Genomic DNA, 25,799 nt, shown 5'->3' with positions numbered 1-25,799 from the left:
TTCATAATTGAAGATATAGTAAACATACTATGTCCTTAATTATTTACAAACACTCAGCGATCACTGATCGCTGAGTGTTGGTACATAATTGAGGACATGGTATGTGTACTATATCCTCAATTAAGAATGAATGGGAAGTTATCTACATCACCTCCTGTTCATTCATAGTTGTAGTTATAGTAAACATATCATGTCCTCATGTTATGAATGAACATGAACACTCATAGAGGATTCCTGTTCATTGATAACAGGGGACACAGAAAAAGAGATAGATGACTCTGTGTTCTCAATCTCCTTTTCTATTTTAAAAGGGAAATATCAGGGGTCTGTTTAGACCCCTAATATTTCCCCGAAGCCCCTAAAAGTTAAGTAAAAAAATAAAATATTTAATAAAAAATTAATTCAAAAAAATAAAAAGTTTATAAAAAATATATAAAAATAAAATATTCTATAAAAATAAAAAACATTTTCATTTTTTCGGCCTGACATTTTTTTTATTTCGGTTTCGTTTCGGTTTTGAAATTTCCATTTCGGTGCACCTCTAATTTAAAGCCTAACCCCAGTTAAAAAAAAAACCTACCCTTGCAGTGGGGCTACCTCCACACTGCAAGGGTTAACTGCTCATTTTGTGAGGGGACCTTGGTAAAGCATTTCTACTTACCTGATCCACACTCCTGCTGGATATTCCCACCTCTGCTTCTGTGGAGACCTATAGTTCTGCATGGGACAGTCCACGTGCTGGAGCAGAAGGGAGAGAGGTAAGCGCTGAGCGATAGAGGAGCTGGGTCTATAAAAGTGGTTTACACCATATCCCTTGACAAAAACAAGCAGTTAACCATTTCAATGCAGGCATAGACCCACTACAAGAATACTTTTATTTTTACCTGGAGATAGACTTTAAAGTAATCTGTAAGGGTTTTTCCATTTTTGTCAGTCACTGATGCCAATGCACCTGAGTTTCTTATCCATCACAGACAATCAGTCCTACCTTTGCACATGACGTAGTGGGTGAAGGCAGTCTGTGATTAATCTGCATGCTGAGAACTCTGAAGATTTCCACTTATTGACAATGTTGAGAAACCTTGCTGTTTGATGTAAAGTATATTGACCAGTTAGAAAATTCTACTCCATATTTAGGTGGCCAGTGTATGCTGAGAATGCTGTAGAATTGCAAACACTGGTTCCTGCTGTCACTGTATGCAGATAATGCAGTACTATTGTACTTACCAGCTTCTGCTGTTGTTGAGAGGGGAACATATTACCCACCAGTGTCTGTTGCCTGCGTGTGTTGATGGTAGTGCTGGAGAATTGTGCTCAATAGCTTATGTGACCATACATGCTGAGTCAAACACCAGAATCCTACCGATCCGATTCTATCTTCGGTCATATACCAACCACGCACATTGGGTGCAGACCAAAGGTGCGCTTTCGCCTCCCAGTAGAATCCTCAAATATCAGCCGTACTTAGCTGCTGTACATGTAAAATCAAGTGTTATTGTAGTAAACACCTCCAAACACTCCCCCACGCCTTCTCTGCTTACGCGTTTCTCCACATGGGCTTAATCATAGAGGTATATATGCTGAGTGTTATAAAGTTTGTGTATGATACACGTTATAAAACTCTCTGTTCGTCCAGGTGACTAATGTGCACTTATTCCTTTTGCCCTGTTGTCCTGACCTATACTAAACCATTCAACCCCTCCACAAATGCGTATGTACCTTAATTCCCCAGCCTCCTATGATTGTTTATATTCAACGCTGCAAGTATCAGCCCTCAGCTCTCACACAGAAACATGGCATAGCTGACATGAGCTGACCGATAGCACAAGACACCACTAGTGATGGGCCGAACACCCCCGTGTTCGGTTCTAATTCGAACTTTCTAACATGGAAAAAGTTCTAACTTGAACTTGGAGCTCAATGTAAGTTCACACCAGGACTCCTCCAGGTGGCACCGCGGAGCTGGAGCAGATCCTGCAGTTCAAGTGCTTACCTGCAGGTGTCTCTGGGCAGTCAGTGGCTGTCTGGGACTTGAGCACCTCCAGGTGGCGCTGTGACGCAGGAACCAGGACCTACAGCTCCGTGGTTCACCTGCAGGTGGCTCTGCAATTAATCACCACCTGATGTTTCCTGGGAGGGTATTTAATCCCTCCCTAAACGGAGGATTTTGCCACAGTATTGTCCCCAATTCCTGTATCCTGTTTCCTCTGACCTGCATCCTGTGACCTGATTCCTGTGACCTGTTTCCTGCATCCTGGTGCCCCCTTGTACCCTGACCATTGCTCCATGGCTCCCCTTGTGTTGCCTTGCTCCCCAGGTTTCACTTGCCCTGTTGTCTGTGATTATATTTGCATTTAGCTATTATTACTTGTTTGTGGGTGTTGGTGGTGTTGTTTGTGTTTATATGATTTTGGTGTGTCTAATAAACTGTACGTTCATAAGCTCATAGGCATTGTCTGGTCTGGTCACGCATTTGGTCCTCCCGTGTGGGCACCTGCATGCGGTGTGGGGCGCACCCGCGCACTGTATCCTGACAGTAAGTCTATGGGACCAAAACGTGGAAAATCAAATGTCTCTATTTTGAAGGCTTATATGCATAAAATTATTGGGCATAAAAAAGGTATGGGGATTCGGGTACTGCCCTGGGGGACATGTATCAATTTAAAAAAAACAGTTTTTAAAGGATCAGTGATTTTAACATTGCTTAAACAATAACAATGAAACATTCCTTTAAATATCATGCCTGGGGGGTCCCCTTAAACTGCCTGCAAAGTGGCGCATCTGTACAATGTATAGAACCTGCTGCAGAAAAAATGACATTTATAAAGAAAAAATGATATTTAAATTGCTGGTAATTGATTTTCCCTTAATCTTGTAAACAACTGCTTGGGGAGGCAGCCTGTATGAAGAGGACACTTTTTAGGACACTACACTACACTGCACTGCACTATACTACACTGACAGAAACACTCTACTTTTAACTCCAGCAACACACTACATAAGGCTGCTATGTAAGCAGCCTTATATCGTGTGGGGCTGTGAGCCATGATTGTGCAAAGTCATAATTACAGAGCCCTGTGCCGTGATTGGGCAAAGTCTTGCACCTGACCTGTGGTCAGGTGCATTGCTTTACCCAATCAGGGCTCTCCAATGCACACAGTGGATTGCCGGGTGTTCGGCGGGCGAACAGCCCGCTGAACGCGCTGACAGTTCGTGTGTTCAACTGTTGTTCGACTTGAACATCGAGCCCATGACTAGACACCACACAGAAAAAACAGAAAGCAGATACAAGGGAACAAGGGAAAGCAGATACAAGGGAACAACATATGATTTTACAGATGATACTGTTTTCCATTGGCTAAAGCAAAAACCCCTAAAGCTTGAAAACACATTCAAAATGCTTGCAAAATGCAAAAGAAGAGCTTCAAAATTGTCTGAAAAACACTCTCCACTCAGTTGTGAAGGGGGGCTCACTTTCCTGGCCACACATATGCATTACAGCCTCATAGACTTCTATGGGGCCATGTTCCAAGATGAAGGGAGACACCAGGAAATACAGTCCTGTAGAAGTCTATTGGGGCTGTTATGTGCATGGGGCACGATCCCCGGAGACTGTGGCAGTTGAAATGAGGTACCTATGCACCTGTGAGATGGTTTAGGTCAAGGCAAAGGTGAAAAAGAATAAGTTTACTTTGTTTGAAAGTGCACTTATGCTTTAAGCACTTGCTTCATCTGCCTACATTTGTCAGATTTGGCTATCACCGTGGATGGACAAATCTGTAACAAATTGGGAAGCTTAGAGCCTCTAGAGCACATGTGTCAAACTCAAGGCCAGGGGCCGAATCCGGACCACCTGGCCATTTCCTAGACTTCTACTTTCAGATCTAGGTATTAAGTTATTACTAAAACAAGAAATAATCGAATGGAGAGGCAATTATGATAAAGATTAGATACATTTATATAGTCTTACAGGCCCTTTGAGGGCAACCATAATGTTGATGCGGCCCACGATTAAATTGAGTTTGACACCCCTGCTCTAGAGCCTCTAGAGGTCTTTATACGTCTGATCTTCAAGGGTATTAGTAACTTACAGCATTTTTCCTCACCTTTGAGTTAAGGTGACTGCATCACTGCTTTAATAAGGAGCTTCAACATGACAAGGATTTTAAATTCTAGAGTGATGTACTATGTTTTGGCATTTTGCTTGCAGGGACATATTGTATCAGAATCATGTTAGATGGCACAAAAATACCACTTTTGAGATCCAGAAGAAACTAGTATGATTATTAAAACCAATATGGGGCATTCTTTAAGTACCTGTAATTACCTTTAGCCATCCTTAGGTTCTTTCCCTTCACTGTTATTTTCTGCTATTTTGCAGTTGTGTCCAATGCTTTCACCCTGAACTGACCTGATTTAGTGTTAGTTTCTGAAGAACTCTTTATGAGAAGAGAGTTTTGTTGTCAACATTCAAAATGATGAGAAGGTTTGATGTTCACATTTGGGATGCTGAGATGATCTATATCCAAATAAGCATTGTAGACCCTTACAATTTTAAGAATGTAGATGTTTGCATTCCTTATTGATATTCTTTACTATTTATATATGGCCTCATAAAGCATCAAGCCATAAGAGGTGTGACCCAATAAACCTACGGTCCAAGCATGAAATAGCATTCATTGTGTAACTAATGTCTTTTTTTAAAGAACATTAACTTCCAATTATTGGCCATTACTGAAGTCTCGTGTAGATTAGCACATGTCCCTAAATTCTTGAAAGCTTGGAGATGTACTCCTTTCCTTTTGGCTCTTACCTGTCCACCCATTTAGTATGGATAGATGTAGAATTTGCCAAAATAGCAACTAATTCTAGTGAGCTTATTAAAAAAATCCAGACTTGTAAATTAATTTGTTCGTGTTGTACAATGGTGGTACAGATGGACTCATTAGCATGCACACAACAAATAATTGTAGATGAATTTTTTGCCGGGCTGCCTAATGGGCTCGCTGGGTTAATTATGTCAATGTATAATTACACCAGCCCTGGGAGACATAATGACACACCCTGCTGAGCAGACACTAGCTAATGATGGTGTAATGCTGACAGAGAGAAGACATACTGTTCTGCATGCACCTGCTTACCTCGGCACAAACTGCTTGTGCCCGTGTTTCGCCTTTTGCTTAAATAAACAGACATTACTCAAAACTGGTGTATACAAATACTGTAGTTTAGGTATTAGAAAGGTGCCAGGTGTATGTGAACATCTCTGAGCACCTTTCTCTCGCGGTTTTATTATGCTAGCTTCAAAACTGCATGGAGCTATAATGGAGGTATTGTATTAACTAAAGATTTGTGATTCTGTAATATGGCTCCTTCCACATAAAACTCAGTCCCAATTTTTTGAGCAATGCTTAGATGACCAAACGTTGTATGTGCCGCCCTTTTATCCACTTTAGCCCTGAGCAAGCTGCAATTATGTTGGCATGGGTGTAATAGATTTACATCTGATTTCCAATGCTGCTATTTTAATTAATTATACTCTATATATTTTTTTTTTTACATAGAGCTTTTTCTTTTTTCTGTAGATCAATCTTTAGCTTAGGGTAGAGGCAGAATAGCAAGGATGATCCTTTGTAGCTTTCCAAACAGTCTAGCCAATAAGTTTCTGAGAATTCAACTGTAACATCTAAACAACAAAAATAACATGAGTGTACCCCATAAAGGTGCACATTTTTTCAAGCTAAAACAGTTCTGGACAAGCTCCACAAAATCAATTGCCATTTAGGAGTAACGCTTACAATATCTAGCTCTTGTTCAGCCAGACTCAAACATTTGTTGAAATGTCTGTGGGTCATGATGTCTGTCTATAAACAAAAAAGTCAAGCCTGGAGTATACCATTTATTAAAATTCATCCAGCACTGTCATCAAATGCCAAGCAACCAATGTATGGTCAGTAAACATAAAAGTGCATTTATACCTGACAATGTATTTCAGTACAGACCATTGAAATTGCAACACAATGTGTGGCAACTTGAGCTAAATACATGAATTGGCATTTGGATGTTGGGTAATCATTACACTTCCAAAATGTCATATTTTTCCATCCAGCACTCAGGTTCCAATGTGTGATCATATTCTGTGAGCATTTGTAAACTATAAATCTGATATCTGGTGCATATTTGTGACCTACCAGTGGAGCACAAACAGCTATCAGAAAAAAAAAGAAAACAATTATCTCATTACTGTTTTGTATGGTATGATGTCAATGCAGAGTTTGTATTATCACATATAATTTATGATTGTTTTCCTCATCTAGCAAAATAGCAAGTATTAGACAAAAGGTATTTATTATCTATGGAGCAAATTCATGTCTCCCAACAGGGCCCCTGATTACTCCCAAACATGTCTGTCTAAGTGAATAGGGCTTATGAATTGAATTGGCTTTGTACCAAACATTAGAGCAGTTCCAGTTGGGCAGCATTAAAAGCACAGGAAATCTTTAGGACTAAGGAGCATTACAGACACCCAAATACTCTCATTTGAACTCAGCTAATGGTTAAAAGTTATATTAATATAAGAATCTAAGAACAAATTGTAATGTTTAACACTTAGGGGGTTATTCACGAAGGAGCCGAAAGATCCAGCCGTAGCTTCGGCTGATCCTTTGGCTTTCTTTGGCCACTGGAGCCCTTCGGTTCTGTTGTGTATTCACTATAGCCCGTACAGCAGCCGAAGGCGGGCAAGCGGCTCAGACGAGCCGAAGGCATATGCTTCAGCTAGAAGAGGTTTCAGCAGAGGGGGTGTGGGGGAGACAGGGAGCAGAGGGGTGATGAGGGGAGAGTGAGAGCAGAGGGGACATGTGGGAGTAGAGGGGATGTGGGGGGGAGTGGGAGCAGAGGGGCTGTGGGGGAGAGTGGGAGCAGAGTAGATGTGGGGGAAAGTGTGAACTCAACTGCCCTGCTGAGACAGTGGGAGCAGAGGGGAAATGTAGGAGCAGAGGGGATGTGGGGGACAGTGGAAGCAGAGGGGAGATGTGGAAGCAGAGGGGATGTGGGGGAGAGTGGGAGCAGAGTGGATGTGGGGGAAAGTGAGAACTCAACTATCCTGCTGAGACAGTGGGACCAGAGGAAAGATGTGGGAGCAGAGGGAATGTGGGAGGCAGTGGGACCAGAGGCAAGATGTAGGAGAAGAGGGGATGTGGGGGGCAGTGGGAGGGGAGATGTGGGAGTAGAGGGGATGTGGGGGACAGTGGTAGCAGAGGGGAGATGTGGGAGCAGAGGGGATGTGGGAACTGACCTGCTGAGACCCTCCATCCAAGACATCAGGCTGGCACCTGGGAACAGAGCGGGAGAACATTGCTAGATAATGTATTGCTGGGATTTGTAGTCCTCTATAGCTGATGGTATTCTGCATTGTTGTGTAATGTATTGCTGGGATTTGTAGTCCTCTATAGCTAATGCCATTCTGCATTGTTGTATAATGTTTGTAGTCCCCTAAAGCTGAGGGTATTATTCTTCAGTGGCAGAACTACCAGGGTTGCAGCGGTTGCGGCTGTGTTAGGGCCCTGGCGCTCCACCACTGTCCTAAAGTCATTAGTCTGTATTGTTTTACAAAATCTGTCACATAGGCAGTCGTCTGAGGGCACAGAGGGGGGGGGGGGTGCAAAAATCCTTGTACCGGCCCTCGGTATATACATCATATGTAATACTATTTTCTAAATACTAATTTATTTTTTAAAAACTAATCTCAATCTAAGTTTCAGATACGCCTGCCTTGTCTATTCCCAATAAAAGTCAGGATCATTTATTAAATTAGTAGATACTCTTCATTTAGCAAAATGGATGTTCACTTAGCTTAGTAAATAGGGTGATATTTTTTCCTTTTTCTTGTGCACATAATTTTAACATAAGCAAAGCTTCATCTTATTTACTGAGCCTAATGAACATTTAATTTGCTATGTGAACATTGTTTCCTCCTTTTGTAAATCAGTCCTATAGCCACTCAATTAGTACATCAGCTTATCTCTGAAGTAAGCATTTACAAGCATAATTTCCTAAATTTGCCTTAAAGTGACACTAAATCCTAAAACTGCATTCAAGTACCTTAACTATTAACACAAATGTAGCTTATTTGTGTATCACTCGGCTGTATATCCTCAAATCATCTCTGAATTGGTGCTGACACTGTCCTTCCTTCTGGAGGGTGGCTACTTTTGTTCTCCATAGTCCCTGTGTGTGTTGTAAGGTAGCCACCGCTCCAAGCTCGCTCCCGTGATGGACTACAATCTCAATACAAATTAGTATACTAAACATGAGATTGTAGTCCATCACAGGAGTGAGCTTGGATTGGTGGCTACTTTACAACACACACAGGGACCATGGGGAACAGAAGTAGCTTCCCTCCAGAAGGAAGGACAGTGTCAGCACCGATTCAGAGATGATTTGAGGATCTACAGCCGAGTGATGTACAAATTAAGTGCATTTTTGTTATTGGGAAAGGTACTTGGATGCATTTTTTAAGGTTTAACTCCTGAGTTTAGTGTCACATTTAAGTCACCTAACCATGTACCTTACAAAAGAGCTAAAATAGTCTGTTAAAAAATATCTAATGAATAATAATTGCTCACCAGTACAGTCCATGCTGTATTCTGCAGCTTGGACTGGTGCTCAGTAGCACAAACAATAATGATTCCTGTTTATTGTTTTCTGTATACATGCTGTCTTGCTAGTGCCGTTTGTTCATTTACTTCTACTGGCATAGATGCTATACACTAATTTACCTTGATGACAGATCTGTTGTTCTGTCAGTGAATAACTAGCTCTTTGGGAAAGGGGGTGTTATTTATTGGCCAGATGTCAGCACCAGCCCAACAGGGGTTGATTTTTATGGCCATCTCACCATCTGATCACCATTTAATTATAATTAGAAGTAAGCGTGTACATCCTGCAATCATGTAGAGTTTGGTAAAGATCATTCCGATACTGCCGTTTGAAGTAAGACTAATAAATCATTTCTTTGGATACACAGAGGGTCAGCTGGCCCTGGAATAGCTATTAGACTGCTCAAATGAGTCATATTGTCTGCTCTGTTGAGGCTTATTTTTCTTGTCCTTTTAAAGTGTAACCTTTTTTACTGGGGAGCAGAAGTAATCACTGAGCACAATGGTGTTACGTTTACTGTACAGTAAAGGGTCATACTCTTGCCTACATGTACTAGACTTCAGATTATAAAACAAAGTACTGTATACTACATTGTTCTAAACTGTGGTGGCTGTAGAATAATGGTAAAGAGAACTAGTGCTCATTAAACTGTATTTCCACTTTTGCAGCCAATTAGGCTCAGATCTACTTTATATTAGTTACACGTTCTTATTCACATAGCATAACTTAATTTTTTTTAATTGCTGCTTACATTTTACTTGCCCTTTTCTGAAAACTCCAAAACAGTGTAGCCACCCTACCCTAAGTGAAGTGATTGCTTAAATTTAGTTTGCTTAGACTGCATTCTGTCTGGCTGATTGTATAGTCTATGCTCATTTGGTTTTCCCAAAAGATTCTGTTATTGATTGCATCTGCCTGCTGCTGGGTGTAGCCTTGCCACAGAGCAGAGCAACCAGTAATGGAGTGCTATGGATATCTATGTCTCTCCAACCAATCACTGGGAGTTTCATGGGCAGTGGTGCATGCTGGGAGAGGACATAAATATCGGACCATGTGAGAGTCTCTTTCTCCCCCACGTCCCCCTTTCTTGGGGAGGTGCGTTATGTGTGTGCTGTCTGACATGGCCTGAAGTCTACAGGTGGCTAGGTGTGGACCCAGTCTGGGTCAGGAATTGTTCCTGGGATGGAGAGCCAGGGAGGAACTTTACCTGCTGGAGGTGCCAAAGAAGCCAGTATGGGCTTGGACCTCAGGGAAAAGTCTGGTGTCTCATCCAGGGGAGATCTCAAAATGTCTGTCAGCTATGGTGCAGCTATGGAAACCCAACAAGTTCTGTTCCAACTTTGTCTGGGGGCAGACTGACTTTAAGTTGTTCAGAGTAGCTTGCAGTCTACCCAAATGTGTGCTCCAAACAAACATCTAAAAGATAAGAAATATTTAAAAAATAAAATAATATTAGGTATTCTATGTTAAAGTGGGGGGTTCTCAAAGTCGACTGCAAAAATGGAAAAAAATAAGCTTATGGATAAATTTGAACATTCATTTACAGTATACATTATTCCAACTGTGCATGCATATGTATAAAACATATTCATTTTCCTCACTCATTTAGCCTTTATTTATATCTAAGCCTGATACTTTATTACGATAGTCAGGAGTTACATGCTAGTAAGTTACTGCCCTACTGTATCAACTGCCTGATCTCACTCACTCTTGGCATCTGAGCATACATACGTGTTAAAACATATATCCCGTCAAAACTTATTTTTTTAGTTTTAGATAGAATGGGAAAGGGTTAGAGAGATTTACCCTTATTCTACTTATTAGCGATGTTTACTCTCGTTTAGACTTATTAGAGAGGTTTACTCTCATTTACTGTCATGTTGACAATGGTTTCTCTGGACAGCAAGTGAGTAAAAATATGCAATAGGGACACAGCAATAAATATGTTGACAGGGTTCTAGCCTTCCCCTACTCTGCTAAATATAATGTTTTTATTTCTATCTGTTTTGCTGTTAGAGATTTACCTTCACTTCCAGACCGATGAAACTGCTGTCACCTGGACAGTGAGTAAAGGGAAATCTCTGTAATGAAGCCCCATACAGCATCAGGAACCCCAATAAGGGCACTACTTCTTCCCAACTCTATTCAAAACAAAAAATGTTTTGGTTGGACATACACTTAAAATAACAGAGCCCTGTAGATACAAAGAATGTAAATGTATTAATACCTATTGAGTATACAAGTCTTTAAACATGTTGGATCACCAGTTGCACATAATATATTTGGTAGCCTTTGAATGTTGATTCTCTGCAAATGTAGAGGCTTTTAATGTCCTTTCCTCATAGTGGGGATCCTAACACATGCAAGCATAGGAACATAATGTGGTAGCACTAAGGAGGTTGTTCATTTAGCTGCTGAAGGCAGCCGAGTGAATAACCGACCCGAAGTGAAGAGGACCGAAGCCTATTCGGCTACTCACTTCAGCTGTGTACAGCTATTTTCAGCCGTACATTGACTGCCTTCAGCTCCCTTCACTTCCCTTTGGTTCAGCCGAGCAACCTCAGCACGTTCGGCTGAACCGAAGGGAAGAACCCATTCGCCTCAGCCGATCCAACATCTGGATTTGCTGAGGTGAATGGTCGGCAGTTAACTCGCTGCTGTTCACCCCTATTCTCATAGGAGTCAAAGAGCAGAGAGTGAATGGCTGAATTCTGCTGTGCAGCATTCGTCTTAATCATTCTGTTCGCTACCCCAGAGGTAGCGAACAGAGTGAAAAATTACATGTAAGCAAAAAAAATTGGCAATATGCGTGGGGTTTCCCACAAAAGTCATACCAGACCCTTTAGGTCTGGTAGGTATTTTAAGGGGGAACCCCATCATCCAAAAATTGAAAAAGTGGGTTCCACCTAAAATTACATACAGACCCTTAATCCAGGCACTGGCCTGGTGGCCAGGAAAGGATGGGACGAGCTATTCTAGGGTGGGGCCCATTGGAAAAGAAACTTGTCCCAATGCCAATGGGGACAAGGCCTCTTCCCTACAACCCTAGCCCAGTGGTTGTGGGGGTCTGTGGGCAGGGGGGTCATCTGCATCTGGGTACCCCCTTTCAAAAAGAGGGCACCCAGATACCCGCCCCTTTGTGAATGAACAAGGGGTAGTTGCACCCCTACTCATTCACTAAAGAGATTTAAAAAATGTAAATAAACACACTAGACTTTGAAAAAATCCTTTAAATAAACAAAAGACACAAAAACAGCTTTTAACAATTCCTTTATTTAAACAAAACAAACAAAAAAAAATGATCCAATGATGTAATCCAACATCAATCACATCGTCTAGCAAAGTAATCCAAGGTAAACACAATGAACAACGACATCGACTTGTCGAAATTAAAAAAAAACCCGGCAGACTGTTCTCCCTACTTCGGCTGTGCCTTTGTCTCAGCCAAGCCGAAGCATATTGGCTTGGCTGTGTGCTTCGGCTGCTGTACGGGCTATTGTGAAGGGATCCTGCAGCCAAAGCAAGCCGAAGGATTTGGCTCCTTTGTGAATAACCCCCTAAGTATTCAGTGCATAGGGTACACAATGTAGTAACTAAGTGTGTTTGTGTTGAAATGTATTTTTTCTGAAGTATCCAAGTGAAATAATTGCAATGGTTTGAACATGACATTCTTTAAATATGATTTTTTGAATAGTGAAATAATTCACTACCAAATTTCCTGCCACCCCTTCGTTGATTACAAAATGTGAGTATAAAGTTGTGAGGGGACAGATGTCATTATTAATAATTTTATGGCTATAATTTGTTTGATTTTGTATCCTTTTAGATCCAGCTCCCCTGTTGGAAGCGGTACGTGGATTGGAAGATCGATTACAGCAACTCCAGTGTGTAGATCCTGATAATAAGACGGTGAAAGAAATCAGCCGACATTGGAAGAAGTACTCTGAGTTTTACTCCGCAGGGAAAGGTAAAAGAAATATATACATTCTACGGTGAGATTTTGTCAATATCTTAATTAAACCTGTGACCAGATCATGCACACTAAACTATTTACATATTTTGAACAAGAAGTAAAAGCTTTTTAAAACAAGTGCTCATTCATCTCTGCATCTATAAGCTTTGTGAAGAAATCTTTTTTTTTTTACATTTCATAACACAGGCATTGTATTTTCTGCTCTCTATAAACAGAATCTTAGGAGGCTGCCTGATTTGTAATGTAAACATCCATTAGGTGTGTCCAAGCCGTTAGGAATTGACTGAAGCTGACTTCTGAGTCTGTCATTTGGATCTTTGAGGATATTTTTGAGAATGAGTAATTTTCCATTAATGGAGCTAGAGATGTCAGGGAGGGCTTATTTTAAAGCTTGGTAAGAATGTGTAAATAGTTTATTGGTCATAGTCTATGCCCTGTGCACTTTATGTACATCTCCGTTGTAGCCGCCAGGACTACAGGGCTGCAAGATTATGTACATTGAGGAGCAAAATTATCACGGTTGTCAGCACTGATAACCCTTTTCCTCACAGCCAGTCAGCATTGAGACTTGCCCATCCTCACCACATAGCATTGTGACTGACAGCATAGTGCTGGCACAGCTTGTGGTGAGGAGCTAGCATGGTTCTGTGAGCCGCCCTGCATCGGTAGGAAATGACGTACAGTGTGTGCCATCTTGGATCACTCCAGTGCAGGTAAGGTGTTTTTTTAGCTACTGTGATGATGTCACAGTGCAAATAAGAGGATTATGATCCAAGGCCATGGTAAGTTATAAAAAATAAAAAGCCATGGCAATAGAGCAACTCAAGTAAAGAGACCTCTAGAGCTGAGTCCTGCGGAGACAGGTGACTGGAGATTTATCTCTCCAACCTTTTAAAATAAAGTTAAGGCCTCGTTCACACTAAATGCAGTGCGTTCCGGCCCGATTCTGGCCAGAACGCACTGCATCGCATTGCGGCCGGCTCACTATGTTGTGGGGCAGGAGGGGGCGTGGCGGTCCATTAAAGTGAATGGCACCGTAGCCACGCCCTCCGGCCGCAATGCGATCGCAAGGCACATTATGCCTGCAGTCCGGTCCGATCAAAATAGTGCTTGCAGCATTTTGTTCGGACCGGACCACAGGCTTAATGTGCCTTGCGATCCCGTGCGGTGGATCGCATTGCGGCAGGCTATGGTGCCATTCACTTCAATGGACCGCCACGGCCCCTCCTGCTCCACAACATAGTGAGCCAACCGCAATGTGATGCAGTGCGTTCTGGCCAGAATCAGGCCGGAACGCACTGCATCTGGTGTGAACAAGGCCTTAATCATTATCAGGGAAGTAAACACATTTTTACAACTCAAACAAATAATAGTTAAAAAATGTTCTTTGTTTTCATTTACTTTCTCTGTTTCAGGCATTAAAAAGCTAATCCAGCACATAGCTGTTTATGTTTTATTGATAGCCGTGTCAGCTTAGTAGTGTGAAAGAGGTCAATACACTTCAGAGTAATAACTTCCATTCATAAGGTAATATTATCTGCATGAAACTTGTTGAGTAAACATAGAAGAGGTGATGTACTTTACATATTTTGCTGCATAGTGCTTGTTAAAACTGACTACAATCCTATTCAAGAGCAGATTACTTGCTTTTAGATGTAGGAGAACAGGCACTTTTTGGCGCTGGAGAGCTGGCTCTGGACGCTGGTACTTTCGCCCATGACAATTAACAGGTCTTCTTGCTCCCATTTACCTCCAAACTTCTTGATAGCCAAGTCTAAACTACCTGAGCTGCCATCTTACCGGTACCAACCTCCTTGACCCGTTTCAATCTGGCTTTTGTCTGCAACACTCCACAGAAGCTGTCCTCCTAAAACGTACTAACAATTTACTAACTGCAGACAGAATCAAACACCGCGCCAGCAGATTTTGGTTCAAGAGAGTGTTAATCAATGATGTTCAGGAGTGCAGGGTGATCACGGGCGGCTCTCAACAGGTTCAGAACAACCTCAGCACTGCAAGACAAGACTCAGAGAGCGCCTCCATCGCATAAAAACTTTTTGATAAATGAATAAAAAGGATGGTATAAAAGGTACTCACAAAGGACGAATAAAAACAGGCATAAAAGGGTCAGAACGAAAGGTGCATATCCACCGGCTGTTCGTCTTCCCTGATAGTGAAGTAGTTTATGCGTTTCAGAGGTCACGCCTCGTTCCTCAGAACCAATTGGGAGTATTCCACTGACTCTCTGTTTTATACATCAGGGCTGGTGATTAGGGCACCTTTCTGGCCAATATCTAGTGGGGATTCACAGGCTGTGCAAAACTCCCGCCTGCAGTCTCCTCCACGGCTCCACACTGCTAACACAGCTCCCTGCTGACTCCTCCCTCTTCTCCTGTGCACAGCAGCAGAGGATTGTGAGTACCAATTTATTAACTGCTAAAATCAAGGCCACTTCTCTATATTCATACTTATAGACCTTTCTGCTGCCTATGACACAGTTGACCACCCGCTCCACCTCCAGAAACATCAATCTCTTGGCCTCCAGGACTCTGCTTTCACATGGTTAACCTTCTACCGATCTCAGTGTACCTTCAGTGGCACCTGCATCTCTACATCCCCCTCTTCTCTTCCTCTTTCTTTGGTAGTCCCCCAAGTATCTGTCCTTGGGCCCCTTTTATTCTCTATCTACACCTCCTCCCTGGGTCAGTGTATAACCTCCTATGGCTTCCGATACCATCTCTATGCTGATGACACCCAAATCTATCTCTCCATGCATCACTAATCTACTCACTGACATATAATCAGGGATGTCACACCACTTCCTCAACTGAACCTGTCCAAAACTGAGCTTATAATATTTACTCCTCTTTGTGTACCCTCCCCCAACATGTCAATCACAATCAACAGCACAACAATCAACCCCTCCCCTCACGCCAGGCTGCTTGGTGTAATCCTCGATTCTGACCTCTCCTTTCAGCCCCACATCCAATCAGTATCCCAATCTTGTTGACCCAACCACAGCAACATTTACAAAATTTGCACTCTTTTAACAAATTACACCACTAAACTTCTAATTTACTCCCTTGTAATCTCCTGCCTCGACTATTGTAACTTCACCTTACCAACCGTTCAGTATCTGACAATTTCTCCACTGGCCTCCACTTGCCCAACAAATACAATTCTAAATACTAACAATAACATGCAAATCCATCTAAAACTCTGCCCCACACTACATCACCAACCTCATCTCAAAATATCACCCAAATCGTCCTCTCTGCTCCTTTGAAGAAGACCTCCTGCTCTCCAACTTCCTCATCACCAAGCCCAATGCCCACCTCCAAGACTTCTCCAAGGCATCTCCCATCATCTGGGCATCCCTACCCCAGTCTGTTAACTTATCTCCTACTCTGTCCACCTTTAGCCTATGCTTGAAAACCCATCTCTTCAGGCAGGCCTATCCCACCTCAACATAAAAACTGTCCTTTTAGTTCTTATATCAGCTCATCCCACACAATTATTACCTTTGTATCGCCTACCCCTCCTACTAGATTGTAAGCTCTTACAAGTAGGACCCTCCTAACCCTCCTGTTTTGAAATTGTGTTGTATCTGTACTGTTCCCCTCAATTTTGTAAAGCGCTGCACAAACTGCTGGCGTTATATAAATCCAGTATTATAATAATTATAATATGTTTGTTAGTCTAGTAAATTATAGCTAGGCTTAGGGTCAGGGCTTAAGGTGATAGATGTGTGGGGTAAAGCAACTAAAACTGAATACAAAGTCTGAAAAGAACACATTTAGCACTGTTGCTGAGATAAGCTTACTGTAGAATCCTCAGGATGTGAAACTTCCAGGTGTCTCAGACCCTAGGTCCCCCTCTTCCTACTGTGATATCATCCTACAGCCCCTAACTCAATACAGGACACAGTGGTGATGTAGGGGTCAGCGGCTGCAACCATAGAAGCAGCAGTGGGCCAGACATCCAACACACCCGGAGGTCTGTTGAATGCAGATTTTTTCAGCAAGTGGAGATCAGCAGCACAGGCAGTGGAGCATTCCTGTTTTCTTTGCAGGCTGGACTTTTTAAAATGTTTTTAATTACCAACAGAGTCTTTTTAAGGTTAGGGGGAGACATAGCGGTCTATTCACTAAGCTGCCGAAGGATTTAGCCGTAGCTTCGGCTGATCCTTCCGCTAGCTTCAGCCTCAGGACCCCTTCGGTTCAGTAGAACCAAAGGGCTGTTGTACGGGCTATTCACTATAGCCTGTACAGCTCCCGAAGTCGGCCAAGCGGTTCAGTCGAGCCGAAGGCATATGCTTCGGCTCGACTGAGCCAAGGTGAAAGCCGAAGCTGGCCGAACGGCTACTGACTGCTGGGCGGAGCCAGCCATCATCTCACGGCTGGCTCCGGCCACTTGCACAGACGGATCAGCGTCCCTGGTTACCAGGTAACCAGGGACACTGATCTCCAGACAGCCCAACTCTCCCGGGTGCTCCGGCTATTAGATAGGGGCTCCCGGCCGGGAGAGATACACTTTCCCTGCTCTGTTTCTTTTTTTTTTCTCTTCTGACATTGGAGCCGTTGGCTGCAGAGGGGGACCTGAAGTTCTCCATCAGGTCCCCTCTAGTGATTGACAGCAGCAGAGGGCAGGTGCAATAGCTAGTTTGAAATAGCCAATAGGAATCTAGCTATGCATTCCTATGGTGATTTTTTTTTATTCTGACAGCAGCGGAACCGCCCAGCCAATAGAAAACAGTTGGGCGGAGCTAGCTGTCACTGTCACTTTTTTAACTGTTTTTCTATTCTGCTCGGTACCACAGAGGTAACGAGCAGAACAGCCAAGCCGAATGCCGCCGAGCTATTCAATCACTGCTGTTCGGCATCTATGAGAATAGGCCGAACTGCAGCGAGTAGCCTGCCGGAGGTGTGGCTTAGCTGATCCAGATGTTGGATCGGCTGAGTCGAACTACTTCTGCACTTCTGGTTGGTCGAACATGCTGAAGCCAGCCGAAGCCACCCGATGTACGGCTGATTTCAGCCAATATATGGCTGGAATCAGACGTACCAGCTTGAAGTGAATAGCCGAACAGCGTTCGGCTCACTTTGCTTCGGGTCGGTCAGTCACTCGGCTGCCTGCGGCAGCTTAGTGCATAGACCCCATAGTGTTAAATGTTAATAGTTAATTTCAAGTAGGGGGTATTTTAAGGGTTAGTTTAGATGTGTTTTGATGAAGCACTGAGATCTTGAGGAATGCTGAATTAAATTTGACGTGCTTCGCAGAACATTAAATAAGAAAACTGCATTGTGCAGGAAACATATCCAAATTGTTATTTTTAAGTATTGTATTGCCCTCTTAACTGCGTTCCAGTCACGCTGACAGGGTGTTGTGATTTTTCTAGCGAGTATGCCTACTGGTGCCGCTATGTCCGGTCTTGTCAGAGTGGCAATGTATAGTAGCTTTCCGATTGCTTTGTGGTACATTTGTGGTCATTGTTGTGTAGCAAGTTTTCTGGTTCATTTCTCTTTTGGTAGCCTGGTTCCATAAGTGTTTTTACTTCCTTTGCATCTTGCATGTGGAATTGTTCCAAAGTTTCTGAAATTTTCTGACTTTGGTTGACAAGATAGCTTCCAGTGACTGATATTTCCTATCTCTTTAATTTCAAAGTTTTGTTTTAGTTTGGGAACTATTTGACTATAGTCCCCTTCTTGTTCAAAACAGGTTATAATGTCATCAACATAAATTAGGATGTATATCCATCCGCCTTCTTGATTCATGGAATAAAGACAGGGATCTGCTTTGCTTTTTGGGAATCCCTCTTTCATGAGTATTTTATTCACTTTCTCATTCCACATTCTTGCAGATTGCTTGAGTCCGTAGATGCTCTTGTGAAGTTTACACACAAGGTTGTGTCCTTGCTCAAACACTGGTGGTTTCTCCATGTAGAGATCCTCCTTAATGTCTCTATATAGCAAAGCGGTTTTAATGTTGGTTCAGTTATGCTTTGTGTCTTAGCATTATATGACAGCTTGCAGGGTGGTTTTCCCTTTGTTGCCCAAGTGGATCTTCTAATTTCAGGCTGTTCAGCAGAATTTAACATGCCTATCCATTGTCAGTTCCACTTCTTGTTCTGACTCCTGTGCAACTTCACTTTGCTCAGCTTCCTTTACCGGTTCACTTCACAACTTTCCGGGATTATTATTTCTGGTGATGGGTTCTCACTGAAATAAACTTAGCAACTTATTGTCACTTTGTCAGTCTTTGGGTGGAGGATTCTATATCCCTTACTTTGTTCACTATAGCCCATCAGAATACCTTCTAAGGTTGTGTTCTCCAATGTGGATCGCTTCTCGTTGTTAATAAATGCCTAAGCTTTGCATCCAAATACTCTAATGTGCCCCAGGCTAGGCTTCGATCCATGCCACATTTCAAATGGGTTGCTTTCAATGGCTTTTTATGGTAGTCTGTTCTGTAGGTATGTTGCAGTCATGACTGCTTCTCCTCAGTACTTCTTAGGTAGGTTGGCGTCTGACAGCATGCATCTGGCCATTTCTATAAGAGTGCAATTCTTCGGTTCCGCTACACCATTTTGTTCAGGAGTGTATATTGTGTACCATACCATTTCTTCAAGTATGATTCCGCTTCCTTACTGCTGTATTCCCCTCCGTTGTCAGTGCGTATAAGTAATGGTTTATGTTGGAATTTTTTGCTGGACATGGCTACAAACTCTTGAAGTTTTTCTCTCTGAAGTTTCATTCTTATGCTGCCTCAGATAAATTCTTGTTGGGTACCTGGAATAATCATCAATGAAAGTCAGTAGATATCTGTTCCCGTCTGATGGGGGACTTTTCAGTGGTCCGCACACGTTGCTGTGTATGAGCTCCATGGGGTGGGTGGTCTTTCTTGCGTGGCCTGCGGAAGTGGGGTACGTGTGGCCTTTGCTTCCATACAGAATTTGCATGTCATAAGCATTTGTCAGGGCAGTACGGTTATATCTTCTGATAAGTCTCTCATAATATATTTTATGGTTCCTGGGTTTCAGTGCCCTCATTGTCTGTGCCATAGGTGGATACATTTGTTGTGTGGATTATTAGTGGCTGTTTTGACCTGTTCATCTACGGTGATGAGTCTGTTCATCTAGTTTTCCTTTTGCAAGGATTTGCTTATTGTTTCGGATTGTACATTCATCCCCTCGAAATTGAACTGTGAGACCATTATTAGCAAGGGTTTGCACTGATAGAAGGCTTCCTTCTAGGTCTGGAACATACAGTACATTTTTCACAAGGATACTTTGCTTGTCCCCTGATGGTGTGAGTCCTTAACCTTTAACTTCTGCAATAATACTTTTCCTGTTTGCTAGGAAAACTTTGTCCTTTGCACTGAAATTAAGTTCTGTGAAGAAGGTCTCTTACTGGTCATGTGGCTTGTTGCACCTGAGTCAATACACCATCCACGTGGTAGCATTCTGCACTTCAATAGCTTATTGAAAGTGTAAAGGTGATAGTAGGGGTCTTTTAGACCCCCAGTATCACCTTAAAGAGGACCTGTGACCATCAATATGCTATCACATGGGGGGCTTGTAAGCCGCTCTATCTGATAGCAATGAAAGTAAAGTAAAAAGAAAAAAATAACCGTTTTTATAAATAATAGATAAAATAAATGTAAAAATAATTTTAACAAAAATGAAAGGCCCTGGCAAGCATGTGCGTCTTCACGTAAACATGCGTTGCATGAGCCTATGTATGAAAACGACGATCGCACTACACATGTTGGGTATCACCGCGCACGCCAGAAAGTGATGACCTGTAGGGGCTTTTAAAGCGTTGTCTATGGACTTTTTGGGGTATTGAATTTCGTCGCAGTTTCACAGACGCACACAATTTTTCACCTAGGCATTGTGGGTATCTATGTACTCGTTGTAATCTCCTCTTTTATATTTTATGCATTTTTCACTACATTTTTGGGGTTTGATAAAAGGTTGCGCTAATATCGTGCAACATAAAAATTTGCAACTGCTGATATTTTATTCTACAGGGTCTTGACTTTCAGAAAATATATAATGTTTGGGGGTTTTAAGTAATTTTCAGGCCTAAAATGTGGATTATAACATGGGTGCAAAAACTAAAAAAAGGCCTCGGTCATTAAGGGTTTAGTATATTAAAGCAGAGACCCTGTCAAATAAAATGGTTGTGGCTGCAAATTGTTATGTCACATGATATTGGTAAAACTCTTTATCAAACCTAAAATGTTTGTAAAAAATAGACTTAAGTTAATTTTTTCACAAAACACGATATAGTACCCAATTTTTTGCAACATATAAAAGTTGAAGTTGTGCAGAGCAAATAGATACCCAACATGGCAAGCTTAAAAATTGCGTGCACTGTGAAACAGCAAGAACATACAGTACCCCAAATTGTCCTTTTGGGGGCACTGTTTACCGACCCCTAAAAGCGATCTGGTGGCTTTTCAGCAGCACAGTCAGCTTTACACAGGTAAACAGGCTCCCGGTGGCTGTAGTGTTTGCAGGAGCCCGCTGCCAGTGACCTACGACATACGTCCTTGGAAGTAAAAGGGTTCAAAGCCTTTACTGCTCATCAGTTCAGAGTTAACAGTGAATAATGGCCCTAGAATTATTGCTCTCACTCTGACATTTGATACCTAACCAGTGTAGTCTATGTGCGCGTTTGCATTCGCATGCAGATGGCGGGAGGTAGCATGGTTGCTTAAAAAATCATATACATATGGTGATCCTTAGGTGGTTAAAAACATTTCTAAAATATACACCATTTCTAGAGTGGTTTATGTCATATAGTGAGGAGGGGCGACAGTGATGATCAGCGCTGCAGCAAGGAGAGGAGAGGGGATGTGCATGTACTGCCAGCAAGGTGCAGCAATGCAGGAAGGAGAGGAGAAAAATGTAGGATCCCAGCGGATTACTTCAGATTTGTGACAACATTTAAGCACACGCTGGAGTAAGCATGCAGGAATCTGGAGCATTAAAAGCATGCGATAAATGAACAAGTTGGCATGCGCCACTTTTATTAGTTTGTTGCTGGCAGTGCTAACTATGTATATAGAAATTGGCGCACTTTTTGGCAGATGCCAGTCTTTGTTAATTCAGTGCTTCCTATTTAATGAAATGCTCAGACATTTTACTAAGCTCCAAAGTGGAAAAACTATTTCTTTTGCATGTAGAAATGTTTATTTTACTTTTGTATACACTTATTTGTTTTCTTTTGAATAGCCCGTGTAGCGTTACATTAGAGTAAGCCTATACGTAGTATAAAACTGTTTTGACAGCTTTATGTGACAAGCTTATTCTTGAGCTGTCTGCAATAAGCGACACATAAACATCAACAATGTGTTTTTCTTATATCTGAATAGTTTAATATTTCCTTATTTTTATGCTACGCTGAGTGTCATGTAATTTGCTGTATCAAAGGTATATAGCCACTTTAATGGGAAAAAAAACTCTGACAAAAAGGTCAGCAAATCACAGTTTATTGCAGAATTAATGAATGCTAGTTAGGGTTGAAAGTGCATTGTCCTCCTGTTCAGTGAGTCCCTGAGCCAGTTCTCAGGCATTCCAGCCACTAGGAGCCAGGCATGATTCAAGCAGAGCTTGGTAGCAACTGTAATGCATGCAGGAAGCTGCCACTTTCACAGGCTTCAGGCTAAACTCACTATTTCACATCCAGCTGTGACGCTCAAACACCATTGACCTGCGGCTCCCCCACTGACTGAATTAACTCTCTAGCTTACGTCTTAGAAACCAATCGAAGGTTTTACACCCATGCCTGGCACTGTAGTAGGGCTGTTAGGAGAGGCACTCACTCTTTGCAGGACTTTCATGCTGCTTCTGTGATTTTTTTACATCCACAGAGAGAAAAGAGGGAACTGCTCCATCTGGGCTCTTGCTGCAGAGGGAGGAAGCTTGGCACAGCAGCATTAACAGCAAACTATTCTCAGCGGACACCTATCAGCAGAAAAACGAAGCCGAAAGTGAAAAGTACGTGAGTAGCGACCCATTTTCATTCAACGATCTCTATCTGCAGGTGTAAATTTCTATTCTTCTTTAAGCCAGAGAGAGCGTTACATGGATTTTGGCTGGTAATACTGGAAGAGATTTACTGAGCTGGCATCTAGCTATAATCAGAATCATTAGTAGCACTCTGGAAAACATTATGCCGTGGCAGCAGCGTTCAGCGAGATGCTTTTCAGGAACCTTGGAGCACCTTTAGCAGCAGATTGACTACTTTTACTGCACACCAGGACTAGGTTCCTCATTGATTGACCCAAAAATCAAAGTGCACTGACCCAAAGAAACCAATCACTGACTTCAAAATTAAGTTTGTTTGTTATAGGTTATAATGCTGTGCATATTACACTTGTCATTTGCATCAGCAGGCTAAATGTGTAACTGAATAAAACTAGGCATTGATACGGTACACTGTAGGTGAGACAAAGACTAGCGTGCAAAGTGTGGTAACCCACAGCTATCATCTGCAGTCATCTTTCATTGTTCTGACTATAGTAAGGGTGAAAGGTGATCTGATTGGTTGCTGTAACTGTGGTCTGCACTCCATCCTAGGTTTTCGATGCCCTATGAAATTAGCTTGTATGTATGGAGTTCTCTATAAAGGAGTTTGTGAATAGTTTATGTTACATACATGGATTGCTTTGGTCTTTGTGAATGTTTCATTTTTGAAATTATTGTTGTGGTGAATAACTTTGTTTTTGCTGGAGGATTTCCAGTATAGATTATCAATCTTAATAATTATCTATACACTGGCCTTTGATTGGGTTACTATCAATTTAACATGTCTTAGAAGGTTACATGATCCCAGAGGGTCTGAGGGACACTACCCTGATGGTCCAGAGATATGAGAACGAGAACTAGTTTCCAGCTTAGTGTATAGTGCAATAGTAAGTGATAAGAATTGCTGAGTATTTTATGAGATAGTGGTAATAAGTTGCTTTAATGAGAGCACCAGAGCTGCACGGCAGAATTTAATATATTGCAAATGTTTACTAAAGGAAATGTATGAGAGATTGCAAACACTAACAGGGTTATTCACAAAATGGTGAAGAGTTTGGAGAAGACAGGAGAAGTGAACAATCTAGGACAACATAACTGAACTGGAAAGTGAGCTGAATTGGAGAATTTGTATAAATCAGCTATTTTGGCCTAGAATGTTCACTTCTCCTGCCTTCTCCAAACTCTTCACCCTTTAGTGAATAACCCTGTAAGAGATCTTATTTGGAATAATTAATAATGCAAACTGAACTTTTGTGTTAAGCTTGTGGCTTACTCCACCATCTTTCATCAGACTACTACTCAGATCTGCTTGCAGCTTAATATGAAATGTGCTTGGTACAGACCCCTGCCACATACGTGCTGCATCCTCTCCCTTTCCTATGGATCTAGATGATTAGTGCTAGTGGTGAACATCCGATGTGGAATAACATGGTGATAAAATGGCAAAATAAATTCTGTCCAGGAGGACCAAGTCCAGTATGTCTACCGTAAATGAAATTGGGGTCCTTTCTAAGTTTATCCCTCATCCTAGAGTGCAGCTGGAGCTCACAGAATTAGCTCCCTCACCTAAATGACAGCACCAAGTGCCAGTGTTCTATCAAAGTTTGTGACAGCGTTAGAATGTGTGACTGGTGACATGGTCACACAATTTAACCTAATCCCGCCCAGTTTTTCGCCGGTGGAATGTGTGACCGGTCATGTGGTCACACATTTTAACGTAATCCTGCCCACTTTTTCGGCAGTGGAATATGTGACCGGCAAAATTAGAAGAATTCCAACTCTTTCACAGCTGTTTTAGGGCAGATCGGCATCGCAGATCGTATGTGCAAAAAAACTGATCTGCCCTGGAACAGCTGATCGGTCCTGAAATGTCACTTCTGTCCGACTTTCTGACTGCGATCTCACATTCCACAAAGTCAGATAGAAGTGACACTTCAGGACCAATCACCTGTTCCAGGGCAGATCGGTTCTCCTGCACATACGATCTGCGATGCTGATCTGCTCTGGAACAGCTGAGAAAGCGTTGGAATTCTTCTCATTTTGCCGGTCACATATTCCACTGCTGAAAAAGTGGGCGGGATTACTTTAAAATGTGTGACCACGTGACCAGTCACACATTCCAACCCAGTCACAATCTTTGATAGAACACCTGAGAAACCTATCCCCAGCTCTTTCAGGTAGGGGGTGTGACTAAGACATTCAGCATATGAACTTAGACATTATCATGACATATCTCGTAGGACCTAGCTGTACTTGGCTCTGGCAGTATGCACTGTCTCATGAGGGAAGAGGAGTGAGTAGCTACTCTCCCCATACCCCAGAAGTTGGAGTATTTCTGCAGACTCCAGCGGTGCCCCAAGAAGAGGGCTTTCTTAATCTTAAGATGCAGTTGTGTGAATGAGAGGGTGTGTATAATATTTCTAGGCTGTTATCACCGACCTCTGAAAATGCTAGTCAACTGTCATGCTGATTCAGCTGCTTCAACACTTTGTCACTGACCTAGAATACATATGCAAATCAGGAGTTCTAACATAATTCTGACTTCACTTGCTGCATTTGTGTTTCAAGTGAGTGACTCAAAGTATTAAGGCCAGCCAAATGCAGGCAACTAGCATTTTCAGAAGGAGGACAGTGATTGCAGCCAAGTACTGGTTTTATTAAAACCTTTTTGGCAGGAGGTATGGCCGATAAAACATCATCTAGGTATCTTGGGCAAACAATGTAAGGCCTAATCTCAAGCCCTTCCATTTCTTCTTCCCCCACCGTAGCAGCTCTGTATCTCAGGAGTCGCTGTGGCAAATACTGTGTAATAGGTTCCTGCAAACAGTATTGGCAGGCATGATTGATAAATACAGTACATTGTAACAATAATATTTTTAATAATATTTAGAATAGTTCTTTTATGTGCAGATGAAAGAAGTGCCCCTTGATCTGCACATAATGTCAGTTAAAGCTGCCTCATAAGTGATTGATTATTTTCATTTTTAAATAACGTCGCTGTGTTTTGTAACAGAAACATAATTTGAATGTCATTATAAATGGGACAAATAACATTTCCACTATATACGGCCACACTAATTGTAGTTGTTTTAAAATGATATCGCTTGCCAAGACAGAAACAAAAATAGT

General features: G+C 42.1%; 1 protein-coding gene across 1 annotated transcript in view; it reads left to right on the top strand.

Annotated features, from left to right (window-relative positions):
• The window catches only part of CUX2 (cut like homeobox 2), a 337,894-nt gene that overhangs the window by 230,436 nt on the left and 81,659 nt on the right, over nt 1-25,799 (top strand). Inside the window, exons 5-6 of the mRNA XM_018558332.1 lie at nt 12,488-12,628; nt 22,514-22,640. Of these exons, the coding sequence (XP_018413834.1) occupies nt 12,488-12,628; nt 22,514-22,640 (268 nt within the window). The remainder of the gene's footprint in view (nt 1-12,487; nt 12,629-22,513; nt 22,641-25,799) is intronic.

This window comes from Nanorana parkeri, unplaced genomic scaffold, assembly GCF_000935625.1.
Source record: "Nanorana parkeri isolate BGI_ZX_2015 unplaced genomic scaffold, ASM93562v1 scaffold331, whole genome shotgun sequence".
Taxonomy (NCBI): Eukaryota; Metazoa; Chordata; class Amphibia; order Anura; family Dicroglossidae; genus Nanorana; species Nanorana parkeri.
Note: the sequence above shows the minus strand (reverse complement) of the source record. Positions and strands in the feature narration are given on the sequence as shown.